This window comes from Anomalospiza imberbis, chromosome 1 (assembly GCF_031753505.1).
Source record: "Anomalospiza imberbis isolate Cuckoo-Finch-1a 21T00152 chromosome 1, ASM3175350v1, whole genome shotgun sequence".
NCBI classification, from domain to species: Eukaryota; Metazoa; Chordata; class Aves; order Passeriformes; family Viduidae; genus Anomalospiza; species Anomalospiza imberbis.
This window is the reverse complement of record NC_089681.1, coordinates 107443355-107464359: the sequence shown is the minus strand read 5'-3', so window position 1 is coordinate 107464359 and position 21005 is coordinate 107443355. Positions and strand designations below refer to the sequence as shown.

The 21005-nt window shown below is 38.2% G+C and overlaps 1 protein-coding gene across 6 annotated transcripts in view; it reads right to left on the bottom strand.

Annotated features, from left to right (window-relative positions):
- Positions 1 to 21005, bottom strand: part of TRAK1 (trafficking kinesin protein 1) — a 124221-nt gene that overhangs the window by 88200 nt on the left and 15016 nt on the right. For 2 of the 6 annotated variants that reach the window (XM_068204518.1, XM_068204528.1), the window contains exon 1: positions 11794 to 11925. The exons of 1 other annotated variant lie outside the window; for it this stretch is intronic. In XM_068204518.1, the coding sequence (XP_068060619.1) occupies positions 11794 to 11879 (86 nt within the window). In that variant the 5' untranslated portion in view covers positions 11880 to 11925. Of the gene's footprint in view, positions 1 to 11793; positions 11927 to 21005 lie in introns of those variants that run through there. 3 more of the 6 variants (XM_068204510.1, XM_068204488.1, XM_068204489.1) reach the window with 3 other exon arrangements.

Genomic DNA, 21005 nt, shown 5'->3' with positions numbered 1-21005 from the left:
ATGTTTGAGAGGACACGAGTGAACTGAATGCAGCTCTGTCACGAGTTCTATAATTATAGCCCCTCTCTAAAGCTCTGGGCTGGGGGGAATGCAGATCACAGCCCTTTTCAGCCCAGAGAAAGCCACATCTCCAACACTTGTTGATACCTGAACCTTAAAAGCCACTTTAGGTACCAGTGCTGGGGAGTGGCATAACAAGACCACAAGTTCCTGAAACAACCAACAATCCAGGGCCTCATACCAAAGCCTTGGTCACATGGCCTTCCCAGCAACTGAGACATGTGCCCCTGACTAATGAGGGTGCATCTCAACACACACAATTCCATGCAGGACCGCTTCCCTCCAGCTCCCCTAGGGGCTAATGGCTACAGCAAAAAAAAAAAGCCATTTCACAGCCCTTCTCAAAAGGCTACATTATAGTTTAAAAACTGGTACAATTATTCTGTCAAGTAATTTTTTCTGCTTCTGATGCTTGTGTGTAAACATCAAGAATAAAATAAGAAAATAAGAATTTTTTGTTTAAAGGTTGCTCTGTATAATCAGTATATTACCATATACATGTGTCTGTGTTCTTGGGAACCTAGAAATGTTTATCTTAACAACAGGCTGTGGAATTTTAGGAAACTGAGCCAATTATCCATGGCTTAGTGCCATTAAAGTCAAAGTCACACAAGCAAAGATTTTAAAACAGAGTGTTTTAGAATTAAAGGGCATTAATAGGAAGATGGCAAGAGTAAAGTTGTGATACAGTCTTTACAAATACACACAAAAACACCAACCTCAAACAAAACAAAAGAGAAAAAAAAAAGGTCTCCTTACAGGGGAGAACTACACAAGAGCTTAAGCTAGGGGGTATAAATACAAATTCAATACAAGCTCAGTTTTTGCTTCATTTGCAGACTATCTTACTTAGATACAGACTGAAGCTGAAATCCTGCATTGTGGCTTTCCCCAAAGAACCACAAAAACAGAAATTTGGGTTCACTCAAGTGCAGATGGATCGAATGGTTCCAGACCGTTTGGAAACTGACTTTGGAAAATAGTTGTGATAACCATTAGACAAGGCACTTTCTGAAACTGTCCTTAGATAAATTCCTGCGTGCATGTACATGTTCTCCAAAATGCACAACAGATGCATGGACACTGAACCTCACTTAGCAGATTCATGGCACAGGCAGAAGAAAGCACTGGAGCAAACTGTCTCCTGACAGCTTCTGCTCAATTAGAAATCTCTGAGACCAAAATCTACTGTAAGTGAGCTAGACAAGCTGACCTGCTCTACCATCAGCCAATTCAGTTCCCCACTTATCCCCACTTATCAGCATGCCTTGTGACTTATTTGTATCTTAGCACCCAGTCAGAAAGCATTCAGAGTCTACCACCAGCTTCAGGCAAGCAACCCAGCCAGCTTTCCATGAGGAAAACAGTTCTTAGACAAATCTTTTTCCTATATGTTAAGGATTTTATTCCTTGTGTGCAAAACTGAAATTTCTCTGAAAGTGGAACTTTTCACTACAGTATCAAAAGCAACCTTTTCTTGGGCCATAAAAGGAATTAAACCAATTCAGTAAAATATTACAGAGACATACTAAATGTAAAAGTGCAGAGAACAACATGTAGCTTTACAAGGTTGGAAAGCTCAGCATTTGAAGCACTTCTTTATTCAGTTGAAAAATATTTTAAAAATCACTAATGTTGTCCATCTGCAGTTTAAAAGAAAGCCTCTCTCAAAACAAGTATTATGATGACTAGAAATGTCTTCCTTCAAAATGTTTTTTCATGACCTAACTTGGCAGAGCAATGGCCCTATCAGCCTCAGAGCCACAATTAGAATTCATTTCCCTTGACTCATACATATTCTAGCACAAGGAAAGTTATCATTCCCAATACTCAGATTTCTCAAAATAACTGTAATAAGACTGGAACATCATCTGGATTTTAAGCACCCATGGTTATATTTGAAGAAGATGATGCATTTTGAGATCATAGGAAAGTATCACTAAAGCCAACATAATAGTCTGTCTATCTGAAAGACTCACATTTTTTGCTTGTGCACGAAGAAGTGAGCTTCTGTCAAGGGAGTTGTGGAAGATTCAGATTTCAAGAGCAACAGGTAAAATGGAAAACAAGGCCTACAAGCACAATCCTTAATATAAACACATGATTTCCTGAAAGGAACAGATCTCTCTACCTACTCTTAAATTCCCTGTGTAGGTTGCTCATTTGATATATAAACTCTTATTTGAGCTAAAAAAGTTGAAAAGAAGCAAAGATTTGACAACTGAAGCCAGTAACATTAAAATGTGCTTGGAGACAGCACACCCTCAATTTCATTATTTAAGCCTGCATTAATTTTCAGTTCTCTGTCCAGTATGTTCTTACAGCAGACCTCAAAGCTTTATTATATCTCTCTTACTGTCAAGAGAGAATATGAAGCTCTCTTTGCTATTGAAGAAGGTCTGGAGAGCAATTCCTTGCAACTTTATGTGGCAGAAGGAAAAAATGAACTTGTGCAGAAAGGACTCATATCGTAGGATTAAAAGAGAAAAATTTTAGAAAAATACTTTTATATTCTCTGTAGGCACTGACTTCCCTGAAATGAAAACTCAATCTACTTAACTTGTTTTACACTTCATGTACAAAAGCTTTTGCTTTAAATTTAGTCATGCTTTAAGCATAAGCAAGGTGAAATATTATAGTGCATCTGCCTGGGGGTTTGGGCTCAAACATAATTTTCAGTAAGAAATGCTGAAATAACATTAAAAAGTATGCCCAATAATGGCAAAGATCTCTGAGCCATCACTTGCCTCATGCAAATAAGTTTCAGCCTTGTTTAACAAATTCTTGGTAATCCCTTTGGTCAGAAGATCATAGCAGTCCAGACAGTTCATGTAGCAGATCAAGCATAACACAAGACTGTATTCTAAAGTGAAAATGGTAGTATTTCCTCTACCAGGATACATGGAATTAAATATTGTAGCTATTCCTAGTGCATGGTAGAAATGTGGCTACACTAGACCACCCTTACATCCCTTGCTGTTCTGGATCCAGATGCAGTTTTCAGAAATGCACTGTTTATTCACCTGTATCAAATGCAGGGTTCAGCAAGACCCTCAATTTCCACCAAGAAACATTTTCTGTTCTTCAGTGAAACATTCTGCCATCACTTTAAAGCCTTCTCTTTACAATATTACATTTCTCTTTTCTGCACTTTAATGTGTCTGTAAGGTCCCATGACTCAGTTTTCACACACCTGTCCCTCACCATGGAAACAGAAAAGGAAGAAGAAATAGAATGTATATACCTCATTTACATTATTGAATAAAAACACCCTATTGATATTCATCATTAGGTTGGAATCTCCATGGCCAAAACAGGAAGTACAGATAAGTTTCCTGTGACTAAAGCCTAGCAGTAATTCCCTTGTAAACTTCCATCATCACCAACACCAGCAATTGACATGTCAAGGCCAAAATAAGCCACTGTCCTGAAGTTTAGAAAGGCAGCCAGCTTTCAAGGAGCAGTCAGTCTAGCACAGCCCCTCTGGGGTGAATGTGTTGGCAGCGACAAGTTGCACCAGAACCTTCATTGACCTCTCTCTCTTTTAACAGATTTCCGTGGTAGGTTTGCAGTTCCACCACTTGTGTCCTTTCTTCAAAGCTGCTGCTCCGTGCAGACTTCACAGGCACCGACACCCAGAGCAGCTGCCTGCACAGCCCCAGCCTGCAGCCCAAAGTTTCTCTGTGCAACCCGAGAAAGGCACACTGCCACCTTCTCGGCAGGGCGAGATGCTGCTGAAACGCTCTTCCCCAGCCTCGCTCTGTACACTGACTGCAGGAGAAACATGAAGGTTTATTAATAAGCAGGAGGAAAAGGTCAGCAGCTTGACTTGGATCCACAACTTTCTAGGCTAAGATCACTTGCACAATACGCCAGATGGGTCAGAGAAGAGACCAGTTCTGCCAGAACAGACTGTGAAACTCCAAGCAAACACCACAGCATACACCCATATGGTCTCCCGCAGAATCCTACTGCTAAATTAGTGTTCATACAGTCATGGTGATATGGAATAGAAGGGTATTTTACAGCTCCCACTGATTTCTGATAATTCATGCTAAATCTACAGTGAGGTAGGAAAGAACCATGTGAAACAAGTCCAGACACAGACAACAGATCACTTAAGAACTGGCAGTACACTTTGAGTTTTTGGTGGGTTTTGGTTTTTTTCCAGTTCTCAAAAAACTTTTGCATAATAGTGCCATTTCATAGACTTCCATTCTTCCTCAATCTTTATGTTGTGTTCAGACGTGAATGCAGTGAAGAACAAAGCTGTTCATTTTCAAAGGGCCTTATATAGAGATATCAATTTATAGTGCAATTAAGAAACCACACAAACCTCAAACACACAGCTAGAACAAAGACTACTATTTTCTTGCTGCTGCAGTGCATTAATGACTTACTGGAGGGTGTTTAAGTGCAGGTTTCTGAATTCTGACAGATTTTTTTCCTTTTTTCCCTTGTACAAGTTTATTCTCATTCAATAAGAAACTTGATTTTGGAGTCATGCATCACAACTACATCACTGAAGAGATATGAATATATTCTGCTCAGTTCTTTGAATTTATACATCTATTTACAAATCAGATCAAAATAATGTAGAATGTGCATTAGTGCACAGTGGCAGTGTATACTCCCACAGATGAAAGCAGGAAGGGAATTTGAGCATGCTCTAACCTTGGTCCAAATATGCATGCAGATAATACAGCTGCACAGTGCTGCCAGGACATTCACAGAGCAAAGTTAAAGGCAACTAGAGAGAACACTGACCACATCATTTTTATGTTATTCAGCACAGTCATCAGCCTCAGCAGAGACACACATGCCAAAAAGTCTTTAAAACCAAATATTTAATGTTTAGCTACCATAGTACAGTTTGGATTCATCACCAATTCCCTTTGCTGCAAGACAAGGGACACCACCACAGCCACCAGGTTTTAACCATTATGGCCTGTGCTCTACAGACAAATCACAAACAGCTGCAAAAATAAATCTGAACTTCAGCTAAGCAAGATTGCAAATTACCCAGAGTACATCACATGTTCTACCTGACAGTGGGCAGAAAATATCCAACCCAACAAAATTGAAGTGCCATATGCAAAACTTTCCTACAAACATCCTATACCGACAATATAGACACTATAGTGCACCACTGGATGAAGCCCCAAAAAAATCCACACAACTGCAGATATAGCACAAAAGCTGGCCATCACACAGTACTGCAAGAAGGACCAATGCCGACCAGTCAAAACAGAGATGACGTTCAGCATGAACCCATCCTGACTGGTCAGAGGAAACACAGACAAATATCTGTCTTTCAAAGTTATTTTCCAGGAAGAAAGGGAGAAGCTTTTTCATATCAGATAAATGACACTACTCCAGTATAAAGAAATAGTATGGTGGAACATATAAAACCTACCCCAAAATAGTAATAAGAAAGCCTCTTCAGCATGCCTGCAGACCTTCTCTTGCATGAGTACTACTTTCTGAACACTCTCAGTAGCAATTGTCACAGCCTACCTTACTTCATCTTTGGTGTCCTACAGCAGTGAAATACACATCACTGAAACGTGTCTACTATGTGGCAGCATTCCCAGGTATGTCATTTAAAGAAGTCCCAAAGCACTCTGAATCCCATGTTAAATTCTCCACCCACAGATTGTCTTTGCAAAGATGAACATGAAAGAAAAACGCATTCACTCAGCCATGCATGTGGAGACTGAAAGACTGGGGGTGACCTTTGACTATGGCACTAAAGCAAAACACACATTAAAAGTAAGAAAAGGCTGGAAGAGAAGAAAAGCACAGCAATTTACTTAGGTGAGTCCCACTAGCTAGTCTACCATCTGGAAAAAACAGCAGCTTTCAGTGCATAAGCATGTAAACTGGTGGACCCTCTTGTGATTTCTGCTATTTTTCTACCTCAGCAATCTTTTCACATAATAGTTCTATGAATAAAATAGGTCAAATTGAGGCTTTCAGGAGTTTTAGTAAATTTTAAACATGAAAAAGCTGCTTGTAGCCAAGTATTATGGTCAATTAAAGGTTCCACAATTTAAAACAATTTGCTTTTTCAGTGGCACTGTTGTCTGCATTAACTTTTCTTGGGTACTAACTACAGAGTCAGGAAAAGTCTGTTATATTAGCAAATGCAGTGAACAGATTAATATAACTCTGACTTCATACAAACTGTCTCAGGTCAGAACCTTTCCACTACGGCAGAGTGAGGAGCAACACCTCTCAGATTCACTCTAGTTAGAAGGTGTCTGTTGAGATCTGGGCAGCCCTTGAAAATAATCACAGTGAAAATGGAAGTTTCCGCTCATGCAATTCTACCAATCTTGCCTCAGTAACATAGAGATTATTCCCAGCCGAACACAAACCTGGGAAATGTGCCTTTACTTTGCAAGTTACCAGGAAAGAATAATGTAGTCAAAAACAGAAAAAGATGGCTGGGAATGAAAGGTACCATTTTCCCCTCTCCCATTCCAATCCATTGGCAAGCAGCTCCCTTTTCCAGATCTCTGCCAGGGCTCTGTCCCTCAGTGACTTTAAGAGTCTCACCGGACTGCTAAAAATAACTTCTCAACTACAAGACATGCACATTATCACTGGAAAACATTTCTGCAAACTTAGTAACAGCTCCACAGCTCAGTCTGATTACAAGAGAGACTGAAAAGGCAGACTAAAGAATGGTTGCTGAGGTAGGGAAGCCTTTACTGCATGCTCATCCGTGACCGCCACAGACAGAACACGTTTTTTTCCCCAGGTGACAGATATTTTACAGACAATCTCAGAAAGTTGAGGGTTTTGCATTATAAGCAATACTTCCTGTAAAATCTAAATATATTAGAATCATAGTGATAATTTGAACTTAACACACTTAAATATATACTGCTTTGCAATTCAGCAGTCTTCCATGATTGTTTCTGAGGAAGTCTTCGGAATGAACATGTAATAACATATGTAACATTCTGTAAGGAATTGGAAGGCTCTCCACATTCAAAGTTATTTTTCCTGCTGTAAAACAGGGGATTAAAAGACTTGCCCAGGTCACATCTGTACAGATACCTGCATTGTGGGTTTTGCTGCTTCACTGCATGCTGTGATCACTACAGAAAAATGCAAATAAAATCCTTTATTACCCAAAGTCCTGAACTACAGAATCAAAGTAGGCCAGTTAGTCTCCAAAAGGTATGCAAAGCATGTTTCCATCAAGCCTTGAGAAGGGAGAATAATTTTAATGGCACTTTATGAAACGGAAAGAGTGCTTCAACACCAAAACTACACTTGTTCATCTTACCAACTCTGTATTTGTGATTCTTTAATTCAAAAGCAAATTGCCATCTTTCAGAAAGACACAGAAAAAGCAAGACTTAGAAACTTCATACACAAAACTGTCCTCCCTGTGAAGATCACAAACTTCTGCAATTTCTACCACTCAGCGCTACCACAAAAGAATACTGTGACTTATTTAAAAAGGATTAATAACATGGTTCTTGTGTCGTGACAACAAAAACTCTGCAACCAACTGTGAAAAGCTTTGGTCTGACTCTCATTCCTCCCCTTATTCTACATGGTTGAAAGAAGTTATCTTTGTTCACTGAGAACTTAAGTAGTGGAATATTCACCATCAGTTTAAAAAGTTTTTGAACATGAAGGTGTCCTACTTACTCTGGTTTTGTCAGGATGTTGAGGTATTTCAGCTGTTCACATGGAGGACAATGCTCTTGCTTTCATAACATTATTTCCCATACTAAATTCACCAGTTGTGAAATTACAGATCTGTAAGTACAATTACATATCATAAATGGTGATTGCATTAAGGACTGTAATTTTAGGAAGACTCAGAGTGATATCAACGCCACCTACTCCAGATACATTTTTTTCTTGTACAGTTAAAATCCCCAGCTGCTTCCAAATCAACAGTATGATTTTTTTCCAAATAAATTTCTGGTAAGAGCTGAAGTGATACTTGAAAACCTATTTTTTTTAAAGTGAAGATTTAAGGGTATGAGTGGCTTTTTTTTCCTAAGCCTGATGGAGATTTTAACAAAGCACAACTTTCCATGGCTACTGTAAACACAGAGGGAATCCACCCGTGCATTTGTTTTTCCCATGACACTTCCGTCAGAGGGCAAGTCACATCAGTTACACTGTGAGCTTCCTACTGATGTTTTGTTAATGACCAGGCAAGAAACAAGGACTTTTCTTAACAGAGTTAAAAATCAGTGTACTGTTGATGTAATAGCTATAATTTGAAGCTGCAATATTGGGAGACATACAAATAAACTAGTTCTAAGATACAAAGAGAAAAAAAGAAAGGAAAAAGAGTAGAAATCCCAGTGACCTTGCATCTTTCAGAAGTCACTAACACTTCTCAGCAAGCAAGAAGTAGTGACCAGAGTCACTACTTCACTTATTCCTAGTAAAAGTTATCAGGAGGAGCACCAAAAAAGTTTACTGAAGACTCCACTGAAAGCTGAGTAAATGAAAAGAAGTGCCAAAAAGCCAATTTTCCTTCACACTCCCTGGTACAGTCAGGTGTAGTTGTGCAGTAACAACTGCCATTTTACTGCATTTCCTGAGAATAGAGTGGGGTTAAGGGAGGGAAGCAAACAAATTATCTGATCAGTAACAAAAATAAGCTCAAGGTCTCTTATATCAATACATGTCTATATTAGAGTTTCCACATGATATCTGAGCTGTCTATATTAAGCTTCTCAGGCCAGTCTTCCACTAAATTAAGCTCTTGAGTGGCTTAAAGTTCACATGATTTTTAGAGCCTATCTAGGCAGCTATTCTTCCTGCATCTCTTCTATTGAAAGTTTCTTTGTCAGCTATCTTTTTCACCTTCAGTTCCAGTTCTCTGATGAAACATTGTATGTGAGAAGTCACATGACACCAGGAAGCACATTTGATCTCTTCCAAAGAAAAAGGATTTCAGAATTAAGTGGGATCAAAGACAAAAAAATTATCACAGTTGATGAGAAAATAGTTTCAGTACTTAAAAATCTAACAACATGGAACCCAAAAGGTGAAATACACTCCTATCACTTCTAATTCTCAGGTTTTCCCAGTAATTCCTGTAACAGCCTCATGAAGGCAAACTGTACTGCTCTAAAAGGCCATACATCCTCAGTCTTTAACTTCATATTTGAATTAAGCTAGTTAGGAAGGCTAGTAAATGTATTATACATCAGTCCCCATACTTTCAGTTCTGTTTAAGCATTTAAGTTATTCTATTTCCCTGCTAGTCTGTACAGACTACAAGTTTTAGTATAGACCTACTATACTCATTTGACATAAATTTAATCAGTGTTCAACTTTCCTTCCTAGTGCAAGGTTAACCAGAAAGAAACATTTCTCTCCATTTCATAGCACATACATTGAACATTACATTTCATACATTTAACAGCAACAGCTGGGAATACACAAAGGCAGGTGTGGGAAGGGGTTTAGGGTTTGAGAAGAAGTAAGTCTGTTGAAAATATTTCTTTTAACATGTTCCTTCAAAAAGACTTTCTCTCTACAAACTGAAAATTGCTCAACACCTGTGCAAGGCAGCTGTTCCTCTGTATTTTGGAGATAAACAAAAAACAGTGGGGACAAATCCTGAGCCACTCTGTGATGAATGCAAGCACCTCACTGGAAGCAGACTTATCTTAAAGAAAAAACAAATGCAGGTCAGTTAAGTAAATCGGGAGAAAAATTCATTGTATTCACTGTACCTGTATATTCTTTATCAGGAAGTGAAATGTGAATTTCCAAGAGGAAAAAAAAGTGAGCCATACAGAAATGAATAAGAAGAACCCATCAGATGCATTTCACTCAAGAGCACTTCAGATTTTGTTTTAGTCTACTCCCTAAGGACATGGGCTTCTACTAGAATTTAAGTGTAATTCTGCTGCAATATCCTACCTGAACCAGTGAGAGTGGAAGGGGAATTTAAAAGAACCAACAATAAGGGTATTCTTTCTCCCTGATATGAGCTCCATCTCTGCCTAACTACAATTGTATTCCTGTACTTTGAATCGTCATGTCAGAGATGCTAAAAGCTCTACAAAAACATCTTGTTTCCTTCCCTTTGCTTTCCTACAATAGTCTGAAAACAATTGTAGCACTGAGATTTTTAAGTGTGTTAAAGATTTTAAGTATTGCAGGTAGTATGCATCCAAAGTATTTTTATAAAGCTTTAAAATGCAAAGCTTTTCATTAAGAAACGTCAGCTTCCTTCAAGTCAGTCAGTCACAGAGCAAGGAACAGCTATTATGGGCATTGTTCCAAAGCTCAAAAGCTCCCAATGACAGAAAGGCCCTTTAAACTACTTTGGAAGTTGAAATGGGTTTTGTAACAAAGAACATGTAAAACATGAAGTTGAACTTGATTAGAAGCAGTTGCAAGGTTTTTTTACAAATCCACCTAGCATACTCTTTCTTTTCATGGAGTTCAGACACAACCAGTTTGTGCAATACCAAAAAGAACTAGCAAATTGTAAAAAGTTGCTCCTTGTTTGATTGTAGCAATGAAGATCAAGTTGGGGGTGGGGGGGGGGTATCTAAAGAGCTTTCCAGACTTCCAGCCACCAGAATACAAGAATGTAACTCTCCAACAGCAATCTAATATTCCAGAGCCATTGGACTTAAAAAGAAAAACTGTTCTTAAAAAAAAGTTCTACAAAGAAAATAGTTCATATTGCTCATAATTCAATATGAATTGGTTTACTTTTCTTTCTGTTTTAAAGTTCTGGTTTTGAATTTACATACAGATAAGAAAAGCAAACTCAAATCACATCCAGAAAATAAGCTTAATAAAATAACAACAACCTTAGTCCAAGTCCTCACAGTTCAAAAGAAACACTCATATCTAAGCTCCTCATTTTGTAAGAATTTTCATTTTAATAGAATGAAGTCCAGGATATCAATTAGACATCACTAATGGCATGCTTCAATAAATGGACTAAGAGCTACCAAATTACCTATCAACATATACAAAGATTAATACATATAGCATATAAATATTAACACCAGGAGTGCCAACAGGAATTGGTGACAAATTAATTGTCAGATATAGGACAATGCAAGTACCTCATATTACAGTAATTTCTTTGCAGCTGAAAACCTGCAAAAGTGCGCGAGTAATTCCTCTTGCCCCGATCTGCCAGTTTCCAACATAGCACATATTTAACAACAATACCACAACTTAAGAGACCTGATACCCAAAGCAGTTTTATCTGTAACCTTAAAATATTAGCTCAGATTCCTTCTGGTTTTTCTCAAAAAAATCTCATGGTGGTAAATAACATGCCAGTTTACTAATGTTAGATGTAGAAGCAGGGAGGGAGGCAACCACAGTAAACAGTGATCCTTGACCCACTGAAGCAGAAGTACACTGTCACTAGCCTACTTTTGAACATCAAAGCTGAAGTCTGTACTCCTGCCCCACCACTCTAAAGCTGCATCTGAGAACACAAGAGCAGCTCAGCTCAGCAGTATTTGAGAAAGACGCCAGGCAGCGTTATGCAGAGCAATAGTTGAAAAACAGCATTCAACTAAACAGCTGAGTAAGGGAAAATGAAAAGTACTAAAGCAGTGTTTGCCATGTTTCTTTCTTTTGTCTGAATTAATTTAAAGCATGGCCAGCGATGCCTCTATATACACACTATAGTCAAAGCCCAGCTCGAAGAGCAACAAGCAGTATTGGGGGATTATGGCTCCCTAACAGCCCCAGCTGTACCTGGTTTTCAACTCCTTTTGCTCCTGATGATCTGCATAGCATTCTTCCTTTCTTGTGTCTCCTCTTCCCCACCAGAATCTCACCATTTGGCCAGCAGGCTAGCTTTAAGTGTTGCTTCTATTTGTGTTTCCCGCACATGAACAGTTCTTGATGCTGTAAGGTCATTTGAATGCAATTCTAACTTTGGCTCATGCACAAGTTTCCTCACCCTCTCTTGGCAGAGCAGTTACACAAACTACCAAACTGAATCAAACAGGGTTAGCCTACTCCTCTTTTCAGTCTGCTGCATTAAAATCTTGATCTTTTAAATGCATATTACAATATCTACATTCATAACTGCGTCCAAAATTTTTAATTTCCGAACAAAACTGTATAGACAACCATACGCAAAAATCCTCTGGACAGAATAGATGGTAGCAAATCTTTTCCTACTAAACATCAGGAAAACACTGCAGAATGTTTCCAGAGTCTTCACAAAAGTAGTAAGATTTATCTACAGAGCAAAATAAAACCATACTTTAAAACTGCATACATCTCAAAAGATTAAGGCTTTCTGGTGCATGTGTTGAAACACTCATGAGAGAACAGAGATACAGCTCATCTGGCAATCACACATGTACTCCAACAAATTAAACTCCTTTTTCCTGAAATTACCCTTCAAGGTAAAGCCAGTCACAAACTCTGTCCTTCTCAAAATGGCATTTTTGTGTAGGGTGTGATCTGTCACCTCAACACACTTCTAAGAATTCGGAGATATTTTATCATTCCTCAAGAAAACTGTGAGCAATTTTCTTTCTGAACTTCTCATCCAAAACAAGCCACAACAGTTCTTCTCAGCTAGCCTCCTATACCCTCACATTAAGGACAAGTTTGGCATTGCAGCCACCTCTTCTCCAAGCACCACATTTTTTTGTCGACTGATCCAACTGAAAACATAGTGCCAAAGCAAAGGATGTGTAAACATTGTCTTCCAGGGGCAAGCCTGCACCAAGGATAAACTTTTGAATCTTTGTAGATATGAAATGCAACTCCCTTTGTGAAAAAAGTATTCCAAACCAGATGCTCCTTCAGACATAAGAACAAATAACACAATTTTAAGCATTTCTCATCTGATTTCGCTTATTAGAAGTCATGTCAAACTAAATAGATTTTTAGAAGTTTGATTGTAATTAATCAAAATACTCACACTTACATCAATGGTTCTTACAGTGCTTCCTATTGCATCAAGCTTTTGGCTCCTGGCAACTCTAATAAAAAATATCCTTTTAAAAGTCCCTTCTAACCCAAACCATTCTGATTCTATGATTATTCCTCAGTTCTAAATTGAGCATAACTGTATGACTGGATAACATCCAGCCTTTGAGATACATGAACTGTCATTTACTTGATCAGTGAAGCTGCAGTGCCTTTTCATACCACTGCTTCCCTGCTTCACAACAGTCCTGACTCCAAGTTTTAAAATACTAAAGTGCAGAACTCTTCCAAGCATCAGGCTATGATTACAGCAGACTGAAATTCACCATATGGTGAATGGTTGATTTGATGAGGTGATTTACATTTGCAAATATAATTTTATTCCCATGTGCATTTCTGTACTTCATCATAAACATGAACTGAAACACCTGCAGTAAAGGAAATTACATTTGAGCCTGTCAGTGAAACAAGATTTAAAGCAAAAACAAATAAAAACATTTTCAAACAGAAAAATTTTCTCCTTTCTTCCCAAGGAATGGAATAATGCAAATAATGCAAAAAAGGAAAAAAGAAAGGAAAGAAACACAGCAGTAGACCTTCAGCATCAGTTAAAGACAACCCAGAACAAGCATTTACAGCAATATGCAAATACAGCACAGAAGGGAATTAAAATACTCTTTTAAAGGCTGAAATTGCAGAGAAAACTCTTTCATTCTAGCAACATGCAGAACTAAGAGAGATTTCCTGTTCATACCCTTTCTGTACAAGTTGTGATTTCAAGAGATGTTTCCCCAAAAATCACAGGAGGTAATGAAGTATATTGTGAAAATCTACTTTTTGTTTTCATTATTTTTTAAGTTGCAAAACAATTTTTCTGATAACTAAGAATTTTTCAACCAACCCTTTTCTTTTAGGTTTCCCAGAGTCCATTTAATTACCATCTGTCTTGCCCACATACCTTCAGCAGCAGGAACATTTGCTGACACTATAATCAAGAATGAACTAGCAGTAAAATAATTTATCCTCTGTCAGACTGTGCCACTGTTAAATATCAAGGGAGATAAATTAGAATTTAACTCTAGTTGACTGGCATCTAAATCTTGTATAGATATAGACAGATAAAAGCTATTTACACACAGATTTTTATGAGGTCACCTTGCTGACACAATAGAACCTTGAAAGCCTCAAGACATTAACCAGGTGTCTCCTGCCTACCCATAAAACATTGTGTCAACATAGTAGCACCAGTTCAGCACTGCATGACCTATACCATCCATCTACTCGCACTGCACATCCTCAAAACCATCTGCTTTGTGATAGTACAGCAAAGTTATTTCAAGTAATTTAATCTGCTGTCTGGCACATTTATTCTTTGATAGTCCATTTGCTATGGGAAAAAACACCTCAAGCAAAAAAAAAAAACCCACATTTATAATAAGCCTATATGCAAAGCACAAAAAATTACTTTATTTCCCTTACCTACAATGTAATTCAAAAATTTATTTCCTTTACCTACAATGTATTTCAATTCAATGTTTCCAGATTATTTTATTAGTTTGCAATATAACTTTCACTACCACCTTAGCTTGGTGGTAAGGAATGAAAAGATCATTGTCTTGAAAACCAAGAGAGACTGGAAGAAGGAGTCACTTGCCTGTGTTAATAACTAGTGTCGTTTTACTAATGCAAGGTAATAAAAGTTTGTCCTTTGTAGTAACTGGTATTGGGCCCAGTGAGTGTTAACATCTACATTGAAACAATGAACCAAGAAAAGTTTACAGAGAAAACTGTAGATAATTTTTCTGGGGAAGGATATCCCCTACACTGCCCTTTCATACCCACACAAGCAACTATGTGCTCAGCCCCAAAATCCTCCCCCTGCAGCTTCTCTGAAAACACTGTATGTAGGCAGGAAAAATTATTACTCAGAACTAGAACATTTGGAATGTGTCTCAGCTTTTCAGATACCCAGATATAGTCAGTAAAGAGCAGATTATTCCCTAAGCAAGAGAGCAGAGTTGTAGACTATCTTAAAAATATAAAATAATTTATATGGCTACTATAAGAAAGCTGTAAACCAAATATGAAGTTCATAATTTATATAAAAATATTTAAGTTAAATACAGATGAACTTCAGAATTAATTTAGACAGATTTAAGACCTTGCAAAAATAGGCTTGAGGAACATAGCAACTCTCCACTTTCTTCCTCATCTAATGCACATTTGTGGTCTAGTATCAAAGTAAGTTAAAAGCAACTCAACCTCAGAAATAAAATTTAAACAAAAACAGCATTTTCCCCAAATACTCCTTTTCTGTTCTGGCAGTCCTGCACCCTAAAAAACAAAAACCAAAGCAACCATTATTCTCACTCCCCTCTACCAAACACACAACTGAAGAAAAACACAGAGGTCTTTTACCAATCTGCACCATATGGAGAGAAAAAAAAACCCCTGTGGGCAGAAGTAGAAAGCAAAAGATTCTTCCCTGCCTCAGTTTGTGTGGTATTCCTATGGCACTACTCAACTCACCTCTGTCAGTGAGTTACACAAAAATGACAACCAGCTGAATTTACCTGTTCCAGATAACCAGCAGAGAAAGTTTTACTGAGGATTAAAACAAACCAAAGACACACTGAGGTCTCCTCCCTGCCTCTGTCCTCCTTCTCTACACATAGTGTGCTCACTCCACATACCGGCACTGCACAAGACACTTGTGTATCTCCATGGGATGTGTCAAGTAAAAAAGGGGTTTCCAGTTTGAATCAACCACTGTGGGTCATTCTTCTTATTTAAAGATGGAAAGAACAGGTTCTTCCTTACTTTGGAGTGTGCAAGTTTTCTTCTTTTGAATTACATCAAACAATTCTTGCCTAGGTTTTACAACACATACTAGCATGAATGAAGCAGGAAATTCACGTTTAAAAGGAACCTTACCATTCAGTGTTAGCATGAAAGGGTAGAGAAGACAAACAGTGATGCTTACATGGGATATCTGAATGAAAATTGCACTTGGGGAAAAGAGGAATTATTAGAGAGTTCAGCATCCATTTGACAGACTTTCACAGGAGCCCATGCCAGGGAGCTGGAGGGACTGGCTGAGGAGCAGAGATCAGAGCCAGGTACAGCCAGCCTGCAGTAAGAGGCAGCAGCTGCAGAGGGCTGCATCAAACATTCTGTACATCTGCCCCTCCCCACGTGGGAGCCTCATTCTCCAGATGGCAAACAGGTACCAAAGGCTCTGTGTCTTTTTTCTGAAATCAGTTTAAAGAAAGGCAGACAGCACAAACTGAATAGATTGTCAGCTGGTTTGAAACAAGAACTGGCTTGGTGTCATCCTGATTATGCTAAAAGGCCCCAAGACAGTGTCAGGAGGTTCCCTGCAGAAAAGCAAGACAGCATACATATGCTGTCCCTCCCTCAGGCCCAAATTCCCTCTGCCTCCAAATCCATTATTAAATACTAGCTGTAACTATTAAAACCAAAGTATTTCAGAATAGACCTTAGATTAAAAGCAAATATAAGAATTCAATAACTACATTTTTCACCCACAATTCTACAAAAAAATACGTATGCTGTAGGGGGTAGATAACTGAGGTGAGAACTCAGCTGCTACTTTTATCTTAACATTAGTGAAGACAATTCCAACAAACTCCTGTATGCCTCTAAGCAGCCTAACCTTTGTTCAGCCTGCATCTGCCAATCTGCTTAACCATCAGGATTGTTAAGACTAAGTTTATGTAGCAGTAAAATCAACCAAAGGTCCAATTCTGCCCTCAGTAACAGTCTAGTAAATCCAGTCAGTATAGCTGTGACACTTTGGATTTCCACAACAGTAGTAGTGCAGTGGAGTAGAATATAGAAATGAAAGTTACAAGCTAAAAGACAAATTAACACTAGGACTGCTTAAGTTTAAACTTTTTTGTTAGTTGGGAGCTGTAAACACAAAGTCTCCACGAAGAAAAGTATCCTTATCAGTGAGACAAGCTAAGCTAAATTACTTATACTCCAACAACCCCTTCTAACCACACATATCCACAGAACATTTAACCTCTCCATTTGGCAGCCCAGTGTTGTACTCAGATATGGCACCATTTAATTATTAACTGGATTGCTACAACAGAATAGGACAGTTAACTTACTGTTGTTTAATGAGCATGCTCTTGTTAGTTGTGAATACATTCACTGTACTCATTAAATCAGGAGGCAGTGGAGTTCTGAATACATCATTAAAAGGATCCAGGAATGCTGCTGATTTGTTCAGCATGACTACATGCTTGACAGTTGGAAAATGAGCAAGAAATGCAAGCCCCTTCCTGTTAGGCCAGCAGATCTAATTTTAAACTAGGACAAGGGAGAGAGAGTGGGAGATCTGCCTCTTCAGAACTTTACTCATTTTAGAACACAAATTTCTCTTCCTACTGCTGACTTGAAGCAGAAACACGTTCAGTACTGTAAGATGGCAATAAAAAGGAAATGTCAAACTTGCAGAAGGGAGGGCTATTTAAAAAATAAATTACTGAGTAAACAAACAAATCCACAATCCATTTTCAATACATCCAAGGAGTATGCATTAATCTATCAGCCTATCAATTAGCAAAATGAACCTTCATAAAACAAATACACACATACCCCTAACATGGTAGGTCCCACACTATTTACAATATACTGATTAAAGCTGAAGAAGGAGTGAAACTGACTAGTAGGCTCCTGTACATTCTCACAGAGGAGACTTAGAACATATGTTCAGTGAGAGGAGTTTTGCTCCATCTACCCACAAAGATACACACCCACATGACAACCTATATGTCTAAAGCAATGTAGAGTTACAGAGAAATTAAAATATAACTGTCAACTGTTCAGCTCAAACCCATTGCATGGAAGCATTTTCTATCAAAAGAGGTATGTGAACCAACATCACTGATAGCATCACTGGAGTTGCTGGACATCCTGAAAGTTAAGATTTAACAAGCACAACTGCTTCCTCTAAGCATATCCTTGGAAGAGGAAAATGCATTTCTGCAATGTGTTGGTAACAAATCTTCCTTCTCCTCTCCTCCCAGCACATGCACAGAGAAGTGAACAGGTTGCTAAAGTTCAGAACCAGGGGAAGAGGGGGGAGTTGACCCAAGCTTAATACTCTCAGTGCAAGGCTGTGCAAGACTCAACCACTTTAATCCAAGCAATTATTTTTCAGTTAGAAAGTAGTTGATAGAGTAAGAAGCTATATAAATACTCAATTCTAGTCAAACAAGGGCTGCCACCTATGAAGGCAAGCTTAATACCACAAGCACATTTAGCTCAGTCTTCTCCCATCATGCAGATATGATAGTTCACCTCTTACCTGAGAAAAACATGTTCTAACCAGTCATATTAGCACATTAGGACTTTGCTTGCTCCAGGCCTCAAAACAAGCCTCTGGAGCTCATCAAGATCCCAATTTTCCCACTTTGACCAACAAAATAATCTTCAGGAAAAAATCCTTCCGATTAAGCAGTCAGGCTTAATGCAACATGCCATGACTAATCCTCTTAAATTTTCTCTGGGTCCCACACTGTAATCTCAGTAACAGAGGAGAAACTGTTATTTTCATAGGAGCTACGTGACTGTGTGAACTGTCACAATCTTATTCAAATAGCAAGTGATTACGCACTGCTATCAACTTGAGTTATCCACACACAAGTTTCAGCACACAGTCCTGCTTACTTGGGGTACAACCACAGAGCAGCACTGTCAAATGACCAAGTATAAGCTGTAGAACAGCACTCACATCAACCACCACAGACTTCTAGGGTCCCCACAGTGCAGTACACAGATGCACTTAGCGCTTTTAGACCATGTTGTAGAAACAGCCTGAAGAACTACCTGGCTCTCCAATGGTTTAAAATAGCACCCTTACCAGAAGGTAAAAAGATTTAACAGTTTGGAGATAGGAAAATCAAAAGGAGAAATCACATTCAGACTAGATCTAGAGACATATCCCTTATCAGCAATATATACCTAGAAGTGCATCAGAACATTTTGATTAAAATCCCAGCTCACTGATTTAAGAACAAAGAAAACCAAAAAACTTTAGGTCATCTACACTGTTTCCTTGGTGTCAGATAAAACAATGCAGAGAATGACTACTCAGATATTCTGATCAATGGTATGGTCTGTTCTTCTAACATCAGCAAGAAACATGCACAGAGAAAATGCATGCAGAAGAGCCTCAATAGGATCTGCATGTTAAGATTGCTTAATTTAGGTCCTTTTCTCTTTAATCATATTAAAAAGCTCTGTATGAGAGAGCTGCCTTGTAGAATTCAGAAGATGAGAGATGAACACATAAAAATTCATAAATAATAAACTTCTCAAGTGTTGCATTTTCTTCCCTTTGTCCTCAACACAGGACAACTCATGCATCATCTCAGCTGCTTTAACTCAAAAAAACACCACATACTTTGATGACAGAAAGGAAAGGATGATGTACAGGGAATTGTTTAAACCTTTGTTGTTCTGCTTAGCAACAACCACTTCCATGGCTAAAAAAACTGTAATACATGAGATACAGAGACATACTTGTTACCTATTATGAATAGTTTGCATTCTTCAGCTCCTTATGTACTTTTGGTCTGCCATTAAGCCAGACTTGCATCTTCCTGGCAGATACCTCCCTTTTGCATTTTGTGCAAAACAGAGCATATCAGAACTCCACAGAGCAGCTTTTGTTTTATAATTTGAGGGTATTTAAACTGGTTAAGTGACTTCCAGAGAGAAAATAAATTACAGATTCAAAACAAGACACACACATACTCTTATGACAACAACAAAAAAAAGAAAAAACATGCTTTTCTTCCTGCTTTGTGCTGTATCACCATAACATAATAAGCAGTACTTCTGTTCAAAGACTTTAATCTCATTATTAATACCTCTTTGCTCTGTGTGTATTACATATCCTCTTGTGCCTCATCACCATCATTCAAAATCTTCGCAGGTAAAGCTTTGCACTATATACATACACAAAAAGTAATTCAGCAAGGATTCTGTCTAAATAGCAGTAGTAAGGAAAATAGAAAACAAATACTTAAATGGAAAAACAAATGCACTTCCAAACTTGAGTTCTGGCTAGACCCTCAAGTCCTCCTTTTCAAGGAAAGCACTTGTATTTGCTCTCATATGAACACTTTTTTTTTCTTGTTTCAAATACTTCAAACTGTTTTTTAATACACAAGTTAACAAATATCTTGTCCAGTTACACAGGGGGAAAAATTAAAAATCTGTTTGCTGAATGGGAAAACACTTTGTCAGAATTTCTTTTTCCATGTATTCCACTTCACCATATGTGGGGGCTGGAACAGAGCCTAAGAACATCTGCCATGGACTTTAAAACCCCTAATAATAGCACAGCTGGTGTCCTCAGCCTAATGATCTCAGCACAGACTCATGTGGCCACTCCTGACTCTGGCCCCCAATCCGGGCAAAGCATAGAAACCCTCAAGGGTTGGACACATTCATTCATTCTTAACTCAATTTGCATTTCACCAAAGAACCAACACAGAAAGCAAGTTGAAATCCTTACATTTTGAGCAGTTCAACAGTCCCTGTTTCCATAGGATTTCCCCACACTCATTTAACTGCAGTTTAGAAGTATTCAATAAAATGAAGCTCCTCAACAAAATAACTGCAAATCTCAGAGATCCAGGGTTAGAAGCCTTTAATGCTTAACTGCATTTAACTGCACTACAGAGGTGGCTTTTGCCTTTTTTTCTTCCACTAAACTCATGGACTATCTTCATTCCTGTCCATTTAGTTTACTTACAAATGAATGTTCCCACTAACTTGCTTTTAAATGTGTTCAAAAGTGTTGGTTTATCAACAAGAAAAACCATATTTCAAAGAAGGAAATAAACACAGAAGAGCACAGAACTCAGAATATGAAATGTGAAACATATGTTTAAGCTCACACAGAATCAGCATTGGACTCTAACAGGTATTTATCACCCAGATGTTTTAGGAAAATGTCTATGATTTTCCAAGCC